The 25,208-nt window shown below is 34.4% G+C and overlaps 1 protein-coding gene across 9 annotated transcripts in view; it reads left to right on the forward strand.

The window, feature by feature from the left end:
• TFEC (transcription factor EC) overlaps positions 1-25,208 on the forward strand; it is a 185,034-nt gene that overhangs the window by 47,934 nt on the left and 111,892 nt on the right. For 3 of the 9 annotated variants that reach the window (XM_045564398.1, XM_045564399.1, XM_045564400.1), the window contains 3 exons: positions 8,963-9,047; positions 9,142-9,185; positions 10,112-10,358. In XM_045564398.1, coding sequence (XP_045420354.1) covers positions 10,161-10,358 — 198 coding nt within the window. In that variant the 5' untranslated portion in view covers positions 8,963-9,047; positions 9,142-9,185; positions 10,112-10,160. Of the gene's footprint in view, positions 1-8,962; positions 9,048-9,141; positions 9,186-10,111; positions 10,359-25,208 lie in introns of those variants that run through there. The other 6 variants (XM_045564403.1, XM_045564402.1, XM_045564401.1 and 3 more) reach the window with 4 other exon arrangements.

The raw sequence follows: 25,208 nt of genomic DNA on the forward strand, positions 1-25,208 counted from the left end.
GAAAGCCCTATTGAGCTATTTGTCAATGGTTACATGAACATGAAATGTGCATCAAGAGCCAGCCAAGTCAAAATCTGGGAGAAGGAAGTTCCATGCAGAAAAAGCAGCTTTTGCAAAGGTATTACGGAGGGAATAGTTTTGGTTATCTGAGAAAAAGTGATGTGGAGTAGCAATCCCATACTCTTCCCTGACACATAGGGGTTATACGAACAGAACAAGTCAGAATTTTTTTGACTCCCTGTTATACCAGTCACAGCCTATTCCCCACCAACAAAGGTAAAAATTCATTTTTAGACCCAGGTGTACCTTTGCATCAGCTTTTTTACCTTATTTAAAACAATTTTGCAAAAGTATCCTCTTCTCTCATATCAATCATTGCAGCTCTAATTTCTTTTTAACCTTTAATTCTTTTTTTTTTGTATCTTGCCCTTTTTACATAACATTGTGAGCATTTCCAATGTAATTAACTATTCTGAAACATGAATTTATATGGGTATATCACAGTATATTTAGAAATTCCTGGATTTATATAGTTTCCATTATTTAAATTCCTTTTGAGAAGCCTAGTATAAACAAGACTATGATGAACATTATTGTATATAAATCTAATGTCACATCTCTGACTAATTCCTTAGAATAAATTTTTAGAAATATAATAACTGGACTTTTGATAAACAAAATTTAATTACCCTCTAGAAAAATTGTTTTAATTTACATTCATAATATCAGCGAATACTTCTTATATCCACTCCTTTCCTCCATATTAACTGCAAGTATAATCATTATTATTATTTTTACTTTATAATGAGACACAATTTACATGCTACAAAATTGTCACTCTTTTAAAGTACATAATTCAGTGTTTTTTAAAGTATATTCAAAAGATTCTGCATATAATTTTAAAACAATTTGTTATATTTATTGTTTAAGCTCAGTTTTTTTGCTCTTGTTTCTTTTAGGCATTCTATATATTTAATAGCTATTTGTATAATTTACAATTAATAATTGTGTCCCCTTTTCGTTAGTTTTAACTCTTATTTCTCATTCTTGACCTATTGCATTGGCTGGATCCATGTCTTTCTCAATTATTGCTAATACTATTTTGCTATATAATATACAGCTGCAGTCTCCAACCCCCCGGGCTTGTTAGGAACCAGGAGCACAGCAGGAGGTGAGTGGCAGGTGAACAAGCGAAGCTTCATCTGTATTTACAGCTGCTCCCCATTACTCCCATAACAGCATAAGCTCTGCCTCCTGTCAGATCAGTGGTGGCATTAGGTTCTCATAGGAGCACAAACCCTACTGTAAACTGCGCATGTGAAAGATGTAGGTTGCATGTTCCTTATGAGAATCTAATGCCTGATGATCTGAGGTGGAGCTGAGGCGGTGATGCTGGTGCTGGAGAGCAGTTGCAAATACAGATTATCATTAGTAGAGAGGTTTGACTGCACAATAAATGTAATGTGTTTGAATCATCCTGAAACAATTCCCCCACTCCACCCCATCTGTGGAAAAAGTTTCTTCATGAAACTGGTCCGTGGTGCCAAAAAGGCTGAGGACCACTGATAGAGAGGTTAGGAGCATATGTTTTGAAGTCAAGCTTATCTGGACTTCATATTCCACTTGCTAAATGTATAGCGTGAAGCAAATTATTTATGATTGTTGAGACTCAACTTCTTTATTTGATTAAAATGAGAAGCATTAATGAATAGATTTATTGAAAGAGGTAACAGATAAAGTGCTCAGCAAAGTGCTCAATATATGGTACATGTTGATTCCTTTTCTTTCTTTTTCTTTCTTTCTTTTTTTTGAGACAGAGTCTTATCCTGTCTCTCGGACTAGAGTATAGTGGCATCATCGTAACTCACTGCAACCTCAAACTCATGGGCTCAAGGGATACTCCTGCCTCAGCTTCCTGAGCAGCTGGGACTACAGGCATTCACCACCATGCCCATCTAAGTTTTTCTATTTTTTGTAGAGATGGGAGTTTTGCTTTTGCTCAGGCTGGTCTGGAACTCCTGACCTCAAGCAATCTTTCTGTCTTGGCCTCCCAGAGTGCTAGGATTACAGGCGTGAGCCACTGTACCCAGCTGTGATTCCTATTTTATGATTTTCAGTGCTGCCCAGGAAGTGAAACCATGCAGATGATACACAATAGAATACTTGTGCTACTATTAAATTATGTTCATATAAATACTGTTGTCATTGAACAGTTTTTTCTAGAAATCCTTGAGCTAGACTTTTGTACACAGTTATTTTTATTATGCTGCCTACCTGTAACCAGAATGCCATTTATGCCAGCCATTTATACTAGCTGTTTGTATCATTAAAAACCTCCAGAGAATCTGCATTCTCCCTTGGATAACTCACAAATGTGCCTCCCAGCTCTCATAGCCTTAAATTCTTAATCTCTAAATTAAATACCTCCTACTATACCTTTGGACTTTTCTCTTTGGTATTGTAATCTTTCATAATATGAAACTATTGAGTTTGTTTTTGTTAGAGAAAGCATGTTAGACTCTACTAATCATGTCTAAATTCTTTAGACATACCTCATTTATTACATTCAGAATAGTAGGAGAGCCCTGAACAATTGTGTATAGGTGTAGGACTTATATAGGGGGCGAAAGAGGCACCACGATACCTTAAAATTAATTTCCCCATTAGGAAGAGATGACAGCAGGTAGTCAATTGATCAAAAGAAACTGTTTTAGCTTTTTATGATGCAGGCACGATCAGCTCATTATTTTTTTACATATAACTGAGCACAAACAATTTATTGAATAGCTTAATAATAACCTTGAGGAAAAATTTTGATTATTTTGGAATTTGCAAACATATTTGCTCTGAACATATTTGAAATGGAGGAAATAAATAATTCAATAGAAAGTTTCAGTGTTTTCTATATGTTGAAAAATGTTTTTTCTTTGTTAGACTGACCATCAGTAGTGGTATGAAATGATGATTCAGAGACAGGGTGAGTGAGATGTCTATTCTTGTCCCAAGTCAAGGCATTCACTGAAAAAATTGCTTCAGGCCATAACTTTGGCATGCCATGGGTTAAATAAAGGTCAACTCCAAATGAAAAATAAAAATCAGTTGATCTTTCGGTGTTAAAGGGGCAAAATAGTTATCATTTTAGATGCTTTTAGAGCTCTTATAAATCAAGGATTTTGGATTTCTTTTTCCCTCAACTGAGAATTTTCAGGCCACTGGTGTCCATAATGTATACGAGTGCCTTGGGGCATTTTGAAGGGGAAGAAAAGAAAATTTACCATATTTTTTAAAAAATGTTCTTGCCTATACAGGCTCTTGCATGATATTTAATAACGCAGTGATGTGGTTAGCCTACAGGCCTGAGAGTGATTTTTACATTTAATTTAATCAACAGTCATTCAGAACATAGTTAGCTATCTGGAGAACTAGGTTCTGATCCCGTCTTTGGTTCACTGTTTATTTCTGTAAAAGATTTCTAAATACAAACTTGTAATTACTTTTCAATATTTCTTCCAATTTGTTTGTCTTTGTTGGGGAAGGGTTATGGGTTGTGGAGGCAGTTTATCAGTCAATGGGAGCTCAAGAACTCTACATCCCTTTGGGTTTTAATCTTAACTACATCATATTCTTCAGACAGGATAAGAAGGGTGCCTGCTTGACTGCGTTGTTGAAAGGATTGCCTGTGATGATACACCGTAAGAGCTCATTAAAGTTAACTTGTTTTGGGGTTATTATTATCCCTGCTCTGTATCTTCTGCAAAGAAAGTATTATAAGCAGAAAAAAGTCACACAGAAGGCTATCCAATGGTCTGGTTAATTCTGACACATACTAACAGCTGTGTAATAAATACCTTCAGCTGCTGTGTGATAGTGTCATATGGATGGTATAGCCACTAGGCACATTATGTTCAGTAGTTAAGAGTCTTTCCTGGATTCCCTGTGTAATTCAAGTAATGCTCCAAGAGCAATCTCCCTCACTCCAGGAGATTAGGTGAGAGTTAAGTAGACAACCTCACAAATCAGACTTAATAGATTTCTGCCAATTAATTTATTTGTGGGCCCAAAGAATGGACAAAATTTTTGCATATCTTTGCTGGAGACAATCACAAAGTACAGACTCTTCCAACCGTGGCATATGCTTCAGAATAAATGAGAAGAATCTTCTTTTTATTTTTTGGTTAAAAGATGTCAATTGCTATTATATTTGTTGGCATAGGCCAAAAGGAAACAAACAAACAGACAACAAACCATTGTGGGATAAAATTATCTTCTTTACTTCAAGAAAAGTCTGATAGAAGACTATCAGCATACAAAAAAGAGTGACTTTTCCCATTACAAACTGACTATTACTGTAGAAATAGTCTTCCTGTGACTAGTGATAAATGATTGTGAAAATAAAGCAGATCATGCCAGACAAGCCAGAGAGCTTGGGAGTTGAAGAATCCGTAGACTCTTCCAATGAGAATTAGCCTGAAATTTTGTACATTTTTTGGATATGTGTTCTTATTTGTTCATCCACAGAATTGTAGAATCTAATATTTTTAGGGTTGTAAGGGGCCTTACAGGCACTGCATGTAGAAGATGGTCAGTAAATATTTGCTGAATAAATGCACTAATATATTTTAATATTCCTCTCATTGTTGAAATCCTTTTTATATTTTATATACTACAGAGAGTTACTTAGCTTGTGCTTGAACATTTCAACGTACTGAAAACTTACAAAACTCTGGGGCAGCCTTTTCATTGGTGTATCACTCTAATTATTAGATCTTTTAAAAATTTTTTTGAGCCAGATTTTATCACCTTGTAATTTCCACTCTTAGGTTTTAGTTTGGTTTTATGGGGGCACATTAAAATAAATATACTTCCCCTTCACATGAAAGTTCATCACATATTTCAAGACAGCTATCATGTCCTCCATATAATTCTTTTCTTCTCCAAGCTAAACTACTATTTTCCAGATGACAGTGTTTCTAATTCCCCAACCATCTTCATTCCTCCCCATTTTTTTTGGTCAATGCCTCTAATATATTTACTTTATCATCTACCATGTAATGAGTAAATTTTGAATTAGGAACCGTGATGAACACTGTATATGTTTTATCTTATTTAAATCCTCACTCCAATAATGTAAAATATGTTTTTTCCCTAGTGAAAACACTGTGTCAAGGCCACCTAGCTCAGAGGCATGATTTGGATGCATACTGGCTCTGAATAACCACAAAGTCATGTGCAAATAAGTTATCCTTTCTGTATTTCAGTTTTCTCATAAGTATAATCGAGAATATAATGATCCCTGCCTCCTAGGACTGAAGAGTTAATATTTGTAAAGCATTTAGGAAAGCATCTGGCACATGAAAAGCATTATAAGTGTTTGTAAATCAAGCCAGCTAGTTTATGCTTTCACTTTATACTATGCTCTCTCCCTATAATATTTGTTTTTAAAATGGGTGTGGTTTTCTGAATAATAGTCCCTCGAATATGTCCACATCCTAATCCTGGAACTTTCAAATGTTACCGTACACAGAAAAAGAGATTCGCAGATGTGATTAAGTTAAGGATCTTGAGAGGGGAGATTACCCTGGATTATCTGGGTAGACACAATATCATCAGACAGTCCTTATAAGAGGGATGCAGAAATCAGAGTCAGAGAGAAGGACATGTGATCATGGAAACAAAGATTAGAGTGACACACTTTGAAGACGGAGGAAGGGACCACAAGCCAAGGAATATAGGCAGCTTCTAGAATCTTGAAAAAAGCAAGGCAATGGATTCTCTTCTAAAGTCTCCAGAGAGAGCCATCTCCGCCTTGCCAATATCTTGACTTTATTCCAGGGAAACTGATTTCAGTTTTCTGTGCTATGGAACTATAAGAGAGAAAAAAAAATGTGTCTTATTTTAAGCCACAGAGTTTCTGGTAATTTTTTTTGCAGTAGCTACAAGAAACTAATATAGTTGGTGTTCGACACTGTCTGAAACCTTGCATTAGAAATAACTCAGGTATAAAGAATCTGAATTACTTCTGTGATGAGTATCACAGGCATTGTGTTCCCAGTTAACATACAGAAAAGTACATTTTACATTCAGAAGGTTCCAAGTTGCCTGTGCTATTCCTAACAGACTTGGAAAAGAGATTTAATTGACAAAAAGCCACACTAACGACATTAGATGTGTCCCGCTTTCCTTGGATATCACTGATGCTCATGACAATAAGTGTGTGGGGAAATTTTTCTCTTCTGGTGCCTTTGTCATCATCCTCTGTCAAATGTCCTCCCTCTCCCATTACCTTTCGGGCCTCATTTGGATATTTCAGTGTGAGATGCTCCAGTGTCTCATTCTAGCTAGTGTCTTTCTTTTAGCCTTTCAAAGGTCTGTGGCCCTTCTTTGCACATTGCAGTCTTAACTAAGGGAGTCTCTGATACTTTTTACTGCTGTCACATTTCTTGGATGCTACCTTTGTGAAGCTTCAGTGGTTTCTAGGCAGTAGAAGAAATGTCTTTCACCAAGATCTACTTCCTGGATTTGAATGCCATTTTCATGCCATTTTATCTTCCTGAAGTGTGGGATGAGAGTGTGCAGAAAATCTCCATTCCCTTTGGAGCTTTGTCTTCACCCTTTAGCATGCAGACCATATGTCAAATTTAAAGAGGAGAATTGTCACTTTTAAGAAAATAGAAACTTTCTCACTCCCATACTCTGCAACTTATCACAGGCTTATATGTGCCTATTAATTTATCCTAAATTCTCACCTTTGTAGTTTGTTTTGTTTTCTTTTTGTTTTAGGGGACACAAAAAACACTGTTTGGATGCATTAATTGAGCCTTTGTTTGACTGAAATCTCCAAATCTATTCCATATGAATTGATGATGAGCCTAGATATTTTCCAGATTATATCTATTTAAATTTTGAATCCAAATGAAATATGGTGTATTTTCCACTTAAGACAGTTTGGCCCATTATTCTAGCCTATCCTATTAATAACATTAGTAGCCTAGCTTATTAATAATAATAGTAATTTATTGAGTATCTACTATGTATCAAGTATTGCTTGAGATTTAAAATATTAAACTGCTATTAATATGATAAATCATATTGTTAGAATGATAAATTATTGTTAAGATAATAATAAGAATTTTATTTTTAAATGTGTGAGTTTTATTGTTCACAACTTAAGTTTTTTCTTTCATATTTGGGTAACATCCATTCTATGTATTTCTCTAAGTCCTGTTAAATATGTTGAACAGAAAATGGTGAATGAAAGGCTCTGTGTCCACTATTAGCAATGCTACTTCAGGTCAGTTTCCCAAACTTGGGTTGGTTTGTCTATCCAGGCTCTTAAAAGATGAAAATCTGAGATAGGAGTGTTATTGTCAATATATCAATAAGTTAACATTTTGGGAAAGATTAAGTTTATGTTGAATTATTAATCAGCTGTCTTTGTGAATGGCAGTTTTAGTGACTTTGAACCTAACTAATAATTGAGTTCACATAGATTTATTTTATCAGTGGACACATTGTAAGAATCTTTGTGGAATGCTTTGCTGAAATTAATATTTACTTATTTTCTATTACAATCTTCCTAGCGGTCACCTGAGGAAGATATATCACCAAGTCCTTTTTATAGAATGAAGTATTAGTTTCCTAGGGCTGCCACAACAAACTACCACAAACTGGGTGGCTTCAGACAGCAGAAATTTATTCTCTCATAGTTCTGGAGACCAGAATTCCAAAATCAAGTTGTCTACACGGGTGGTTCCTTATTGGGGCTTAGAGGGAAAATTCCATGCTTCTCTGTAGCACAACTCTAATCTATGCCTCCCTCCATCATCACACGGTGTCCGTCTCCTTCTGTGTCTGTGTTCTGTCTCTTTTCCTTTTCCTATAACGTCAGTCATTATTGAAATAAGGGCCTACCCTACTCTAATATGACCTCACCTTAATTTGCACCTTAATTATATCTGCAAAAACCCTATTTCCAAATAAGGCCACATTGATAGGTACCAGGAGTTAGGACTTTAACATATTTTTTGGGGGGTGGGAGTGGGGGACAGAGTTTACCCATGAAAAATATGGACAAGGGGAAATTACTAAAATTCCAGGAGGCACACATTCAGAATATGAGCCAAGGGCTTTTGTCTTCATATAAGACTCTCTGGACTCCAGCTCCCTATCTTCTCGTGAATTCCACTTTAATTTTCATGAATTCATAGACTAGCTATTTAATAATTGGCTTTAGAATTTCACAGGGCCTAAAAATCAAGCTTACTAGTTCATGGCTGCTAAAATCTATCTTTCCCCATTTTTAATAAGCTTTTCTTATCATTAACTTTGGTTCCCCAAATACTTTTCTTGTTTCCCAGCTCACGTCATTAGTCTGGGCCTAGACATTTTAATTTCTTTAGATTGGTTTGCTGATCCCTTATTACCTACACTCATATATTGAGCTTCAATTTCATTAATGATCGTTTTGTATATTCTAGTTTGAAGCATAATTCAGAGTTGTGTAGTTCTTTTTTCTATGTATATGTCCATTGCTCCTGGGATACGGTTGTCATAGAAAACATTAGTCTCTTTCTAGAACCATCTTCCCTTTCCAGTTCTTCTGCTATCTTCCAGTAGGTAGTTGTCAATTCAAAGTGGGACACGAATTGTCAAGTGCACAGCCATATTTAATATTAGCCAATCAACCAATTAATAATAATTGAGTTCATATGATATACCAGGGACTGTACAAAATGGGGGTTCTAACAACTATAAGAAATTTTTTCCTTGAGGAGCTTGCATTCTAGTGGGTGAGAGAAAGAGTAAACAGGAAATTAGTGTGTGCTAATTGCTATGAAAATAATTGAGCAAAGGTGTTGTTTGTATACATGAGGAATACCTTACCCTGCTTTGACATAATTGTTAGTATCATACTTTTGTAATCAGTTATATTCTATCAAATATTGTCCCTTTCTCATTACAGATAAAGTTTATGTACTTCATTTGTACTGCTCCTTGTATATATTCTGCTGTGCCTAGGACTGAACTTGTCACATTGAGCACCCAATGTATGTTTTTGCCTTTTAATGACATACAGCGTATGAATAAAATAAGAGCAGTATTATTGGAGTTGAGCAATGTTGACTATTTTTTTCTTTTCAGAGTCCTATCAATGTTACAGTTCTCTAGAGAAGAAATCAGAAAAGGTTGGTATAATATCTTATAAATGCTAAAACCAGAGTTGATCTAAGAGAGTTTATTTAAAGATATAATTTACAGCATTAATTTTAAATTCTCTGGGGGTTGTGTTTGTTTATTCTAGTCACTTTATATTATTATAATGTCTTATGTGGATAGAAAGAAAAAGATATTTTTCCAGATACTTTGAATAAGAATTTGGATGATCATTAGCTAGACATTCTGTTCCTCTAGCAGCTTCCTTGTTTTACTTTCGTTGCCTTTAAGAGGTTACTTCCAGGACAGCACTGCTCTTCAGTCTGTGATAGCTCAAGTCAGAAACTGAATGTGGGAAATGCAGAATCTATTGTGGTCTATTTTTCTATGTGACAGTTGTTCCTATTTTGTGTTTATTTCTCCTTTAATGAGGATACAACTTTCATCCAGGGAGATGTATGGGTCACTTGTAAGTGCACTTAAATACACTAAGGCACTTCACCAGCTGGAAATTGTGACTTGTAGTTGAATTATTTTTGAACAGCGAATGGTTTTCCTTTTGACATATTTTAATATACTTGCACACTGAGAGCAAGAGTGGGTGAACAGAAAACAGACTGTTTTATTAACCCAGCAGTCACCTTTGAGGTTTGTACATGTCCACTTTTTTTCTTGCCTTTGTACATAATCCCAAGAGACTGGTACCTGGCTTTGCTCAGAATAACAAAGTCAGGCACAAATCTCCAAACACAATTGTTAGCTGAATGCCAACTGTTTCTTCTCATCTTTTTTTTATAACTTGAACATTAAGAATTGTATCTTTATGGGTGAACCATAACCATTAAAGAATGAGTTTGTTTTTCTATTTCAGGTGCTTCCCCTATCATTTACTAGACTTATTTTATAATATGGAATATCAAGTGATAAAAGAAAATAATTTTTTGTATGTGTTTTGCAGTGCTCCTTTTTTTCAAATCCACTAATAGTGAGAAGAAAAGAAGAAAACTATGTTACAAGCTTTAACTGGACTCCAATTTCAGCTGAAAGAACAATTAGGAGAAAAGGAGAGGAGGCTTCGACTCAGTCAGGAAACCAGGGCCCTGAATACAGAGTTCCACATGCAGTTTTCATGCAAACCAGTGTTTCATAGACTTTTTCCAGTAAGACCAGAAATTTCTACAAGTCAATTACCATACTTTTCCAAGGTATATATCTATGTGTGTGTCTATATATAGATATAGATATATAGCTGTAATTTCCACGTAAAGATAGTAGGTAACTGCTTCTAAAAAATCCATATATTTTAATTGTACTCAAAAGTTGAAGAAAAAATAATAAAAATTCATAGTAAGTGACTCATTTAACAGCATGGACATATTAGAACAACAAAGCTTTCAAACAACATACTTTTCTCTTTCCTGTCATTATCATTATTATCTATATCATCTTGATAGTAACACTACTTGATATTTTAGAGTGCTTTAAACTTTACAAAAGAGATTTATATCATCTGTTTGGCTATTCAAACCAATCAGTGAAGTATGTCATATGAAGATTATTAATAGTTATAAAGTTTTTAAAAGCATGGCAAGACAAAAACACAGAGAAGTTGTATGGTATATAGGAAGGACATGTTCTTTAAGTTAGAATTCTGAGTCTACCTTGCTGGATCTACGATATTGGGCCTTGTAAAGCATTCCTTTGTTGAGTTATTCAGTATAAAAGATAATAATTGTGCCAAAAAGTGGTTATGAAGTTTGAAGATTACTTTTTGGAGAGGGTCTATCACAGTGTGTGTAGGTAGCAAACATATTTTAGATGGAATTTTTGTACTGAGGTAGGGAGTTAGGGTAGAAATCTTTGAGGGCAAACACTGTGAGGAGATGATCCTACAGTTAGTGACTTATTCCAGGTAGCACACCTAGTAAGTGAGAGAAGCAAGATATGAACTCATATATTATGCTTTCAGTACTCTTCTAGGTTTCAGTTTAACTTAAATACTACAATTTCAGCACCTGCTTTTGACCAAGTTCTTGAGCTATACGTCTAGGGTCCAAATATGAAAAAGAGAGAATCTTGCTATGAAAGTTTTATAATGTAGAAGGGGAAATAAATAAATACAATGAAAGAAAAGTATGGTGGATAGTATTGTATGTGGGTTTGGTGATGTAAAGGAAGGCTTTGTTATGGTGGGGGCATTTGAGTTGGGCCTAAAAGTATTGCTACATTCATTCTCAGGAAATAGCTTATAACATTTATACTTGCTTTAGCTTTCATATTATACTTATTCTTAAAAAGTAAGACTATTCCATTAACCTCTAGTAAGCTTTCAATAAATAACAATTTTATTTATTGTGAGTTAAACTTTCAAATAATCATTGCTTCTTAAGGTAATCAGTATGTTTTGCTTATAATTATTTCTGACTTTATTACATTTTTCATTCTAGTCCTTGCAGTTTTCTTTTCTAAGATATGTTTAAGCAAGTATGCTTTTAGTGCAAAATCACCTAAGATTCTGAGTTCTATAATCTTCATCTTAGGATCCTCCTCATTATCCTCACATACTCATTATCAAAACAACACATTTTGAGCACTTATTAAGCAAATGCTGTGGGGCAGGAATCATTCTAAGCATTTTATTTATATACATTATTCTAATTTTTCAGTAATGTAGTACAGTAGCTGTAAGCTCCATTTTTCAGACAGTGAACTAAGGCTCAGAGATTTTAAGAAATTATCTCAAAATTGCATAACTAGCAAAGGTGTTACTGTTGTTTGATTATGAAAATGCTGGAATTTATCCACCTTGTTGGGTTTTACCACTTTCTCACTAGCTTTATTATTAAGAACTCTGATGATTACCAGGAAGAATACCCAGCTTGAAGTAGATTAAGCCACAGAGAGAATTTGTTGGCTGCTATTACGAGAAAGGAGAGCTGATATCAAGGATGACTGGAACTAGAACTTCAAATATTAAGAATGTCTCTAGGTCTCATCTGTGCTTTTCTCTGTATACTGCCTTTGTTCTCAGACTAGTTTCTCCTTGCAGCAAACTGTGTAGGCTTCAGTCCCTCTAGGCTCACATCCTCACAGCTTGCCCTTGAGGTAAATGGGGACTTACATTACTCAGCTCCAGTGTGAAATATTCCAGGGAAGATTTGCTGGGATCCTATGTCCACCCCATGGCCTGGTCATTATGACCAAGATGGTGAATGCTATGCTCAGTTTTTATTGGTCAAGTGTTAAGTTTGATGGCTGTAGGGACAGATGGAGGGGATGGTCTGTTTTTAGTATTGCAGGGGAAGGGGAATTGTACAGACATGGCCTCCCAGAAATTTCCATGAGCCAGGCAGTTATCTAAATTTGTGGCTATTGACACAGGTCATTATGATACCTGTTTTCATTGCCTTAGTAAAGTCTCCACCATTACACCCCTAGATCTGCAGGATGGAGAGATTTAGCTACTTTTGTTCATTAAGCCAAATTCTGTCAAGTTTGGTTGGAACATTTGAAGTTGGTTGATTTGACCCAGATATATTCTCTAAATCTTAAACTTTTATATTTATCTAAGGTAGAAAATTCTGTTTCTGGTGGAGAACAAGATGAGCTTATAAAATTAAAAGAAATAAAAATTCATACGTGATGAATAGGTTTCAGACTCTGTAGAAGTGATATGTGGACAGACACAAAGTGTGCATTTGGTCAGCCCTGTCTTTGGTTAGCATGTGCCAGGATTTCAGAGCCTGATCAAAACTCTAGGATGTGATAAGAATTAAATTTCTGGCTTTAAAAGCTGAGGACCAGATTCCTGGCTGCAGTGAATTTATGACAGTACTGCCCACTTTGAAACTCTGTTTGAAGTCAACAGACAGCTCACACTTGTGACTTTTTAAGTGCTGAGGCACAGTCCTGAAAAGGTTCTAAGCCTTAGAGACTCATACTGTGATAGGTGCATTTTAAATGCTGAGACTTCTTGATATCACATTGTAATGTGTTTCAATAAATATTTACTAATTTATTTTAAAGAAAGAAATTAAGCTGTTTTAGAATATATTTACTAGGGGTGTTCTTTATTCAACAGAATGTTTCTTTCTAAGTACATGTCATGTGCCAGCCCTGTGTTGAATGTGAATACAGATCTTCTATGTGGGAAGCTCTATCTTCTTGGAGTGCCTAGTTTAATTTTGTTGATAATGTATGGAGAGGTGGAAAATTATGAGAAAAATGTACCCCTTTTCTTTCCTACAATAATTTCAAACATTTTTTTCTTGAATTCCCCATCACCCTCTCAACACATTTTACTAGGGAACAGAGGGTGGTAAGAAACAGGGAGAAGGAGCTGGCTAATTGGAGAGAGGATAATGGGATAAAAATTTAAGTTTCCAATTAGAAGTCCCAAAGACTTTCAGTTTAAAGTGGTTACTTTAAAGTTAAATCTGTCTCTTTTTGGTGAACATTCAGACTTTCATGGATATGCAGCAAAATTTGCATGTCCTTATGTCCTCTGGCCTGGATGGGTACCTGCGAGATGCTTCTTGCTCTTCCCGGCCACCGGGCTTCCTGCTGGCTTCCATTGCTAAGTCTGTGGCTAAGGGGATTCACAGAGTATTCTCTCGGCAGCCTCAGGGGTCAATGCCAATGTACTAGGGGCCTCAACCATAGAGCCCAGGCTGGACTCTGATCTTTGCTGCCCCTCATCTACTGGGAGCCCGAAGGAATATTTGTCAAGTTACCACTTCTGATATGCTGAGGTCACTCAACACTGTCAGAATTGTAAATGGGAAAAGGGATAAAAGCTACTTTTGTTTATGTTTCTTCCTTGCTCTGTTGGGGTTTTGTCCTTTTGAAAACTCTCCACTGCGTGCATATTAATGGTTAGTCCCAGAGTAGGGAATCAGGACCTGGATGTCTGTCATCTGGTCTCACTTTGACTTCGTTCTATAATTTTTTTTTTGGAGGAAACATATTACTTCTCCTTGGTCTGCTAGGAAATCTCTACATCTTCCTTTTTCCAGCATTGGCGTTCACCTTTACTTTTCTGTAGGGTCATAGAGCTGGAGGGCTGCAGGGAATGGAGTTGGGATTCAGAAAAGGAAAAATACTGAGAAATCTAATTAAGGATATTAACCCTGATACAGAGATACAACTTATAAAACAAGAGAAGGCAGTGGAAAAAAATACCAACCACAGATTCGGTTGTTACATCTTTCATGCTTGGATCTCATTTTCTATTAATAGTCATACTTTGGGTGTTCTAAATTTGTTAAATAACCTGTAGGATTTGGTCATCTCCTCCAGATATGTCTCATTTACATTTATGCTGACAACCCTTATGAAGTCTTCTTATTCAAATATCTCTTAAAACCATAGCTTTTTTATAAAACTTGGCCAAAAAAAAAAAAAGACTTTATATCAAGTAGCCTGTATAGTGTACTTTACATAGTTTGAAAGTCCCTCTCTCTGCCTCTAGAGTTGATAAAAGGGATAGAAATTAGAGAAACTGTAAAGCTGAAAAAGTGACAACTATGCATCATCTGTAAAAAAAATTTTTTTCCTGATCAGACTGAAGACATTTTTCCCCTGAAGTTTCCTTTTGTTATAAATATGAGGAATGCATGGTTCAGATCTGAGCAAATGTAATTACTAGTTTCTGATAATGAGTAAGGGATGAACTGAAATGGTAGCTGTGCTTATGCTAAGTTCATCCAATTTATAATCAACATCATAATCAAGAAGCCTAAAGAAGTCACCTAATCCCCATTGTGTTGTATGAATAACACATATTACACACCCGAGACTCATAGCATCTAATACCCTGTGAAATAGCTTTATAGCCCAAGAGCTTACTAATGGAGGAAAATGGCTCACGGAAACTGAGTGGAATTAGAGTGGGAGTCACCTGTTCTCTTAGTGTCCTCAAGTATAAGGTAGTCTGGCACTGTAATTCTTATTAATCAATACCTGTGTCTCAGGGTCTGTCTTGATTTCAGGTAATGAAACAGAGAGAATTATACAACATTTTGGGTAATATATTGTGGCATCCAGAGGAGTTAGAATATTAATGTTCTCCCACTTCTTCACTATTATTGACCTGTAATTTTATTGTAATTTCCTTTTACTTATCTTGAAACATAGAAAATTGGTCACCTTTAACTTCATGATCATCTTCCATAAATGTAAAGACTGTTGTCCATTTTGAACTTTTCCTTGTATTCCTCCTTTTTTGGAGGCTTTTAGTAATTTATTATAACTAGTAATGACCTCTTTAAATTTCTTGCATTTACTTGAAAATGCATCATGGCATTGATCAAAAAATATTTCTTTAGACTTTTAAAATAATACATACTCAACAAATAACTTTGTTTTGCTAATTTTAATGACAAAATGGCTCTCTTCATTTTCAATTATCTTTGAAATATGTAAGTCCAGATACATAGATTCTAATTATTTCTTGTAGTTGTTACAAAATGAATAACAGTGTCTATGAATGTTAACTACTCTGTGGGTAAAATTTCAGACATAGATAATTTAGAAAAACAGGAATAGTAAACATTTCCATTCCAAATTACATTTTGAATATTAATATACAACTATATAAACTAAGGAATTTAGTTTGAGATTTAAGGAAATGTCATGTCTTGGTAATTTTTAAATTATTTTTCTCACTAGATTCAACAATTCCCAATCCCTTCTATTGTCCTTTCAACTTTCTAGAGTTTAGATTAAAGTCGTTTTCTTTCTACAACTTTTTTTTTGAGACCTGTCCATTCTGACTACTCTGCACATTGTGTAAGCAGCAGCTTTGGCATAACCACTTTTCACTTTCTGATAGCCTTATCAGAGAGAAAACAAAACTTTCCATTTTTGTCTTGGTTGGCTCTAAGTTGCAACAGTTTCCCTTTGTTCACCTTTATAGAGACCTGTTCCCATTTTCTTGTTCTGCTTCCCCGGAGGGCACCAGATGTTCCCGTCTGTTTTCTTTGCTTGCTCTACTTCTGGCCCCTCCCTGAAAGTGTTCCACCACATTCCAGGTACTCATTATCAACAGGTCTGTCTTACTTTCTATGCAGTCCTTCAAAGTATCTGAAAATACCTAACCTATTATGTTAGGGTTTTTGTTGTTGTTGCTTATTTGTTTACTGGTTAATTGTTTGGCTCACCCACTGAAAATGAAAGCTACATGGGAGAAGGGGACTTGTCTGTCTTATTTATAGGGGCAAGTCTGGTGACTAGAACACAGTAGGCGCTTACAAATTGTTGGTGAGCAAATGGCTTTCCTTAAAACTGTTCTAGGAATTCTTTGCTTCTGACTTTTCACACTATTCCAGGAAAATTTATCCACTACTACTGCTTCAATAAATGCAAATATTAATAACCTACGAATATTTGTCTCCAGTTTATAGCTCTTCTCTTAGCTACACATCCAAGTATCCAACTGCTTCTACCTAGATGCCTCTTCAAATTCAACATGGCCTGAACTATTGTAAGTAGGAAGCTAGTGTTCCTAATGCTTTTATAAAATAAAGCAAAATGAAGACCTTGCTTGTTCTTTGATGTTTTGAACTTCCTAGCTGGAATACTTATCCATGGACTTGCTCAAACCTTAAAATTGGGGTCATCCTTTCATCTTTTCTCTCCTTCATTTCTGTTACTGAAAAATCTTGTTGAGTCTCCCTTGTAAATAGTTCTCAAATCTATCCACTTTCCTCTATTGCTATTGCCCCTACCCTAGTGAAGGTCATCATCATTTTTCATCTGTATCCCTACAATGTCCTACATTGGTGTCTTTGCTTCCAGTCTTGTTTGCATCCCATCTTTCTCCACCATGTATCCCCAGAGATCAGTCACCATGTAAAAGTGACTATGGGGCCCTTCTCCCAAACAAACAAACACACCAACAAAACCGTTGTAGTGGTTTCTCATTCCCTTTAGGATAAAGCCTAATTCCTTAAGTTGGTTGGAATGAGATATTAAAGCTTACCCATCCTACCTTTCTTGCTTTGAATACTGGGAAAAGTGAATAAATTGCATGATTGATCATTATTTCCCCTACATTATACTTTCCTCAGCTGGTCTATAGCTAGAAACCAGATAGAAAACTTTGAGATTATATTCTCCAAAAAGGACCTTGTATCCTATTTTTCCATATTAATAATTGAGGGTTGATTATTAAACTTTGAAAACAAAGGGACATGTGATAGAATTAATACCTTATGATAAAAATTAAAGAACTTCTCTAGTGTTAAAAGACCATACAAAGGGATACTAGTAGGTAAAGCTTAGGGTTTTCCTTAAGAATCATCTTTGAATCATCTCCAACAAATGAACAAATGTTTAGTTCAATCAGTTTTCAGACATTATTGAATGACAAAATTATTTTTGTCTAGAAACTTTCAAAGCAGTTATTTATTACTTGTGTTCCATTATGGACACAGAAAACTATCAATAATTCCCTCAAACATTTTCTAATTCTGAGATATGACTTAATGCCTTTTAATAATTTACAATATATTCATTATTGTCCCCCCACTCCCACCTACCTCCAAGCTCTTTTCTGTCGTCAATGCTTTTTTAAAAGTGAAAATTCCTTTTCTGGTTTTTGTGAACAAAAACACCCCTCCTCTTTTTCTACTTAATTATTTAAATAGCCAATCAAGTCTGCTATTAGAGCAAATAGTTAAAATATTTTTAAAACTTTAATGCATAAACTGTGTGAAGTGTGAAAGCAACATATATGTTAAACTTATTTAAAATTGTTACTTTCTGATTCTGCCTTCATCTTTTCTTCCATTACAGTGTGAGCATATTGCAATTGCCTTCTCTTTCTTCACTGTTATTAACTTTTTTCTTTTATCAGAAAAAGGATCTTGCTTTCTTTGATTCTCTTATTGATATTTAAAAGGACTTTTTTCCCTCCCTTGCTGTCTCTCTCAAGCAAGTCCCATTTCCATTGTCCTTTGTCATTCATTGTCAGTCTTTGTGTCCATCCTCTTATCACAGCCTAGTTTTTTCCTTTTTCTTTTTTTTGGGGGGTGGTAAGTGAAAGTGGGGGGCATTGGTGTTGGGAGTCTCATATTAGTTTCAGGCTTTAAGCAAAATGCAATCATTTTCAAATGGGATTTGCATTTATACTAAAAAGACAAGGTTTCTTTATTTCAATAAATTGGAGCCTCATGTAACTCATACTCAGTTAAAGAAATTTTAAAATAGAACTCCTAAATAACTAATAACTAGAAATCCTGATTTGGGGCTTTAATCACTGAAGATACAAAAAGACATTTGCTTCTGTCTTCCCAACTGGCTTTTACACATGCATTTCAGGCTCGGTATGCTCTTGTTCTTTCTTTTATCTATGCCCATCTGCTTGTATGGTATGTTCTCACCCTAACATATTTTCAGACCCTTGCCATAGGGCAGAAGTGCCAAGCAATTATTTGTTGAGATAGATAGCCTACATAATACTGTAAGTGACATCTGTTCTGTAGGAAATCCCTCCCTTGTGGCAGCAGTGTCATATTGGCAGCTCATAGGAATATCAGAATTGACATGCAGGGACAATTGAATGTTTCATCTTATCCTGAATTCTCACTCAGAAAGAATCTGATACCAGATGCTTTAGAGGGCTATGTAACCCCCTGACTCTTTCTGTTGTTCACTTTACACCTATAGTAATTGGCAATACTATACTATGGGGAAAATTTCTTCCTGACCCCAGCTGGTAACCAAATTATGCCCTAAAGCATGAAGATTGGCGTACTTCAAAGTTTATTGCAGCTAAGATGGTGAAAACTGGAATATTTTTCATATTAATGTGCTTACTAGATTGTTTGACCTAAATAATCGCTTGAATAATAAATTCCACAAATTACTCTTAATAACTTATGATTTGGCAAAATTATAATGACAGATGAACATTTTAATCTTTTAAGACTGCTGATCCCCATGTTTGGCAATTGGTTTTCTCTTTTAAACTATTTCAAACAGATGATAAGAAAAATAGTCCATAGTCTGTGATGGTTTAAGGATTGAATCTGTGTGTAAAGGTATATTTAGTAAAACATATTCATTGGTTCTGAATAAACTGAATTTATTGGTTTTTAGCCATTTGATGTTCAAAAGGCAGGCAGAAATTGGAGACATAATAATTATTGGTAAATTAGAAATATAATATGTAAGGTAGGTTCTGTACAAATACCATCTACACTGACACTGTTACTCTCTTCAGTGATCCTCAGTACACCATAAACATTTCAGATTCAAAAAAGTTAGAATGGTATAGTTATGAAAGGTTTTTTAAATTAAAGGTTGAAATGAAAGCACTCAACTACACAATTGGATAAACCCATTTATTGAGGTTTATATTTAAGTAAAATTAAACATTTAGTAATAATAAACTGTATCAGTTATGTTTTGTTGCAATACAAACTACTATGAAATAACTAAACTATTTTATAACTATTTTACCTCTTCATGATTCCCTGAGTTAGTGATAGGAGCTGGGTTCATTTCAGTGGTTTTTTTGCCTCCCATTTACAACTCGTAGGGTGACTATCCTGGAGATGGATGGTCTAAAACAACCTCACTAAAAAGTCTTGTTGTTGTTGACTGTTGGCTTCTTCATATGTGGATCTAAAAGTAGGGAAAAGGGGGTCAACCCTAACATGGACCTTATTTTAAATTTCTTCTTGCATGATGTCCCATTAGCCAAGTCAGCATGGCTAAGCCCAGAGTTAGTGTGGGAAAAGACTACCTAATGGAGTGGATACAGGGAGATGTGATTCACTGGGTGCTCTGACTGTAATAATCTACTAATACCATATATTGTTATTCAGGATTATCAGGTGGCAAAACCTTACTTTCCTGATTATTTAACACTATACAGCTATTACTAGAAGATTGTGCTAAATTCTGTAAATCTGCATGAGAAAACAGTTGTGTAAACGACATAAAGATCAGTGAAACTAATTCCTGACTCTATCAGTCTCTCTCTATATATTTTACATACAAATCCTTTGTAGGATACATGGTTTGTATCTAAAACATAGATACAAACTATCTTTTGTTTGTATCTATTTTCTACCAGTCTATCTTTTTATTCTTTTAACAGGATCTTTCAAAGAGAAAAAATTTAATTTTTAATAAGTCTAATTTACCAATTATTTCTTTTATGGATTGTGATTTTGGTGTCACGTTGAAGAACTCTATTTATACATTGCTAGATTCAATTTGCTAATATTTTGTTGAGAATTTTTGCATCTAGATCTATTGAAGATATTGACCTTAATTTTCTTTCTTTCTTTTATTTCTTTTTTCTGTTTTAGTATCAGAATGATACTAACCTCATAAAATAAGCTTGGATGTGTTAATTCCTCTTTTATTTTCTGAACAAGTTTGTGTAGTGTTTGTGTCAATTCTTGTTTAATGTTTAATAGATTTCTCCATTGAAGTTATCTGGGCCTACAGATTTATTTATTGTAAGTTTTTAAATTACAAACTCAATTACTTTAACAATTCTAGAGTGTTAAAATTCCCAATTAAAATTGTAGATTTGTCTATTTTTCTTTTAGTTCCTTCAATTCTTATTTTATATAATTTGATGAATTATTGTTTGGTACATATACATGTTCGATTACTATGTCTTGGTGGATTTACTCTTTCACTATTATGTAATATCTTTGTTTTTTTTGGGTAAATTTCTTTTCTCAGAAGTCTACTTTATGTGATATTGATATAGCCACTCTTGTTATTTAAAAAAACTAATGTTTGCATTATATTTTTTTCCTATCCATTCAATCTGCTTATATTATTATGTGTGTAGCATGTTTCTTATAAACAGCATAAAATTTGATCATGTTTTTATCTACCATGCTAATTTCTGTCTTTCAATTGAGTCATCTAAAACAGTTAAAAGTAATGTAACTACTGATATATTAGGGGTTAAGTCTTCCACTTTATTATTTTTTTGTTTGTTTACTCTGTTTTTCTTTTTCTTTATTTTCTGTAGATTACTTGAACTTTTTTTAGAGTTTCATTTTTATTTATTTATACTATTTCTGAGTATATGTCATCATATACATATATTTTTAGTGGTAGCTTTAAGTATTACATTATAGTAATCCCCACTTATTCACAGTTTTGTTTTCTATGGTTTCAGTTGCTCATGGTCAACCATGGTCCAAAATATTTAATAGAAAATTCTAGAAATAAATAATTCATAAGTTTTAAGTAGTGTGATGAAATCTCATGCCATCCTGCTCCATCCCACATGGGATGTGAATCAGCCCTTTGTTCATCATCTCTATGCTGTGTAACTACCTGCCAATTAGTCCCTTAGCCATCTTGATTACCAGATTGACCTTCACTGTATCACAGTGCTTGTGTCCAAGTAGCCCTTATTTTACTTAACAATGGCCTCCAAGTACAAGAGTAGTGATGCTGACATATTGTTATAATCGTTTTATTTTATTATTAGTTATTGTTGTTAATCTCTTACTGTGCCTAATTTATAAATTAAACTTTACCATAGGTATGTCTATATAGGAAAAAACATATTATATATAGGGTTTGGTACTATTGTGGTCTCAGACATTCACTGGGGATCTTGGAACATATCCTTCCATGAATGAGAAGGGACTACTAAATGCATATATCTACTGTTATAGTCTACATACTTCATAATCTACTGGGATTGATATTTTACCACTTTGAGTAAAGTATAGAAAATTGAATTCCATTTACATTCCTTTGCCCTGCCCACTTTTTAAAATTATAATTATTTTAATTAGTTTTCTATATATGTTGAGCACACCTGAAAAGGCATTATAGTTTTTGCTTAAACCATCAAACATGATTTTAAAAACTCATGAGGAAAGAGCTCTTAAAACTCAACAATAAGAAAACAACCTAATTTAAAAATGGGCAAAAGATCTGAACAGATACCTCACTAAAGAAGGTATACAAATGGAAAGTAAGCATATGAGAAGATTCTCAACATCATATGTCAGTAAGAAATTGCAAATTAAAATGACAATGAGATATTGCTAAGTACCTATTAGAATGGCTTAAGTGTAAAATACTGCAAATACCAAATTCTGGCAAGGATCCACCTATTCTAAACTTCCTTTTTTCTTTCTTTCTTTTATTTTTAGAGGGAGAAATAGGGTTTAATTTATTTATCAGATGAAAGAAACATTTATGACACATCACAGTCATTTACAATATGAGACTATTTTGACAATATGGTAATAGTAATACAAAAATGAAGCAACACTAAGAGATTTTATAAAGAAAGCTAACATATGTGAGTAGTTTTGTGTGTGGGGTTGGGGTGGGGAGGGAGAGTTGATGTTGGCTGAGCCCATAAGAGAGTAGACATTTAAGTCAAAGTGCCTGGAAAATAGTGCTATGAGAATCACTGAAGAAGAGTCTTTAGTTAGTAGAGGGAAATGTAAGTTATACGTAAGACATGTTAAATTTATGTTTAGGATGGGACAGTAAAAGTAAGTAGTTAGTATTATATTTGGATTAGACGATAGAAGAGGAACCACATCTAATGCATAGACTTGGCAATCAGTTGCAGATGCAATAGATGAATCCAAGAGAAAGAAGTATGATAGGTGCAGGCTAGAATCTTGGAATATACTCACAATTTGGAAGGAAGAGAGGAAAAGTTGAGAGTGGTAGATGAGAAAGAAAATAATGCAAAATAGTGGAGGTCAAAGCAAGACATATTCATGAAAGAAGAGCCCATATAAGGGCTGCAGACAAAAAATCAAAGGAAATGTGTAATCTCTAAAGGTCACTGGACTGTGGAGATCATAATTGGCCTTTGAAAGTGTCATAGTTTCAAAAAGATTTAGGGACAGAAAGCCACATTACAAAATATTAATGAGTAACTTCAGAGTATAAAAGGGTACTTCAGAAGTGAAAGGAGGAAAGGGAAACTGATGATAGTTTCAGGGTACCTCATGGTTAAATCTTAGGGATAAAAATATAATCTACATAATCTATAGCATTTGCATTAGTCACATACATTAGCTATTATTCGATATTGCATATAAAAGTTTGGGGTTTGGTATATGTTTGTGTGGGGTTGTGTGTGTGCATGCTCATGTGTACATGCCTGTGCTTACACGTGGGCTATAATGTCGCCTTTTCACCTATGCATGCATCTACCCCCAAACACACACACTTACTTTTGTTTTGTTTTTGTAGTTGATATACTACTGGAAATTTTTTGCATTTTCAATAAAACAGAAAAACTTTATGGAAAAAATGTATTTTAAGGTGAGTTAAGGCAACGAAGTTTTGAAAATTCAATGGTTTTATGGCCAAATATTAGACTGCATTCTGAAAAGGTCAGACTCTGAAAGGGATATTATGTAACCAACTCTGTATTATAAATTTTGTAAATCTTAGATACTATTTTAATGATGCGTTTGCAAGTGGGTATTACACCTGTTAATTAAAGTTGAAAAAATAACCAACATCCTCATTATTAGTATCTATAAGTAGCAATTCATCTGCTGAGTGTCCCAGGCATATATATTTAAAGCACAATGTGCTACATAAAATCAGTGATCCTAAGTTTAATTAGCATCAAATGGCAGTTTAACTTCATTTTACAGTATAAAGGTTAGGTGTGCTGAGCTCATTCCACAATACTGGTGAACAGTAAATTGACCATTGAATAAAAAGTAAGAGTAGAGGAAAACCATCCATAAATTGGGTAATCTGTAGGGACACTACATCCCAATGAAATGTACTCTTATATTAAATTTTTAAATACATTTGTCATTACATGGTAGCATTTATGTGAAGCTAAAACCTGAAGTCTAGTCTAGACCTAGGCATATTGAGAAAAAAATAATCACATTAACAGCAGTTTGTCTCACCCATATGAGTTCAAACCAATTCTAACTTTTATAACAGTGTTCAGGTTACCAGATGCTGGGGGCAAATTCTCTGTAGTGTTTATGATCTACACCTAGGAATCAAGATTATTTATGTCATTTTCTACCTCCTTAATGTATTTAAAACCACCTCATATGTTATTTTGTTAGTGTCTTAGTGGTTCCTATACTTGTCCTGTCTGCTTTGAAATTTTTCTTGTGGTTTTTGTTTTTGAAATCCTGTCAAATTTATACAGCCTAGGAAGTAATGATTAATGACATAAAACCTTATGTACAAAAGTTTTGCAAACCACCTCTAAAAAGTTGATATCTCAGGTAGACAAAACAAGTGAAAATTACCGCATTTCTGTCACTGATTGTTTCGTGGATCAGGTTATATCTATATGAACTTTTAGAGCCTGCATTTCCCCCCAAAGTATATCCTCCTATGAATGTATTTTCCTAACATACACTTAGATCTTGCTTTCCCTATCAGAGCTTTGGAAATCAATGATGTTCTAATAGTTGAAAAGCAAATAGGGATTTTTCTATAAAAAAGTGAGAGATTATTTTAGGCATAACAAATATGAGAAAAAATATGAAATGACAAAGAATATGCATTTGGTAAGACCATAGTGAAAAAGTGATAAAATTAAACAAATAAAGAAAAAACAAGCAAACACACTATAAAACCATTTAATGGGGTAAGTCAGTCACGTATTAAATTGTGGAGCATGTACATTTAATCTTCAGAATTCAAAGCCTCAAATTCTGCATTCTTTGTTTTTCCTCCTAGAGTTCTTTCTTGCCCATTTTGTTGCCTTGTGCCTTTATGATCCCTCTTCTTCATATGTGTGTCCTTAAAAAATTTGCTTTTGCTTAAAAAAAAAATAACAATGAAGGCCTCTCCTGTAACACTGTACCTGTAGATTTTTCTTTTACTTTCTGTTTTTTTCAAGCATATATATTCTATAGACCACATTGCAGAGTTCATGTGTCTTACTATGGTTTCATGGCTGTCACGTCTTGCCTCTTACTCGGAAATTTTCCCTTGAGGACAAGACCCAAGTCTACTGCTTTTTTTGAAACTTCAAAGTACTCAGTCTGCTGATGTGTTAACTCAATAGATACTCAGTCAATGTTAATTGGTTGAATAAATGAACC

This window comes from Lemur catta, chromosome 11 (genome assembly GCF_020740605.2).
Source record: "Lemur catta isolate mLemCat1 chromosome 11, mLemCat1.pri, whole genome shotgun sequence".
In the NCBI taxonomy this organism is placed as follows: Eukaryota; Metazoa; Chordata; class Mammalia; order Primates; family Lemuridae; genus Lemur; species Lemur catta.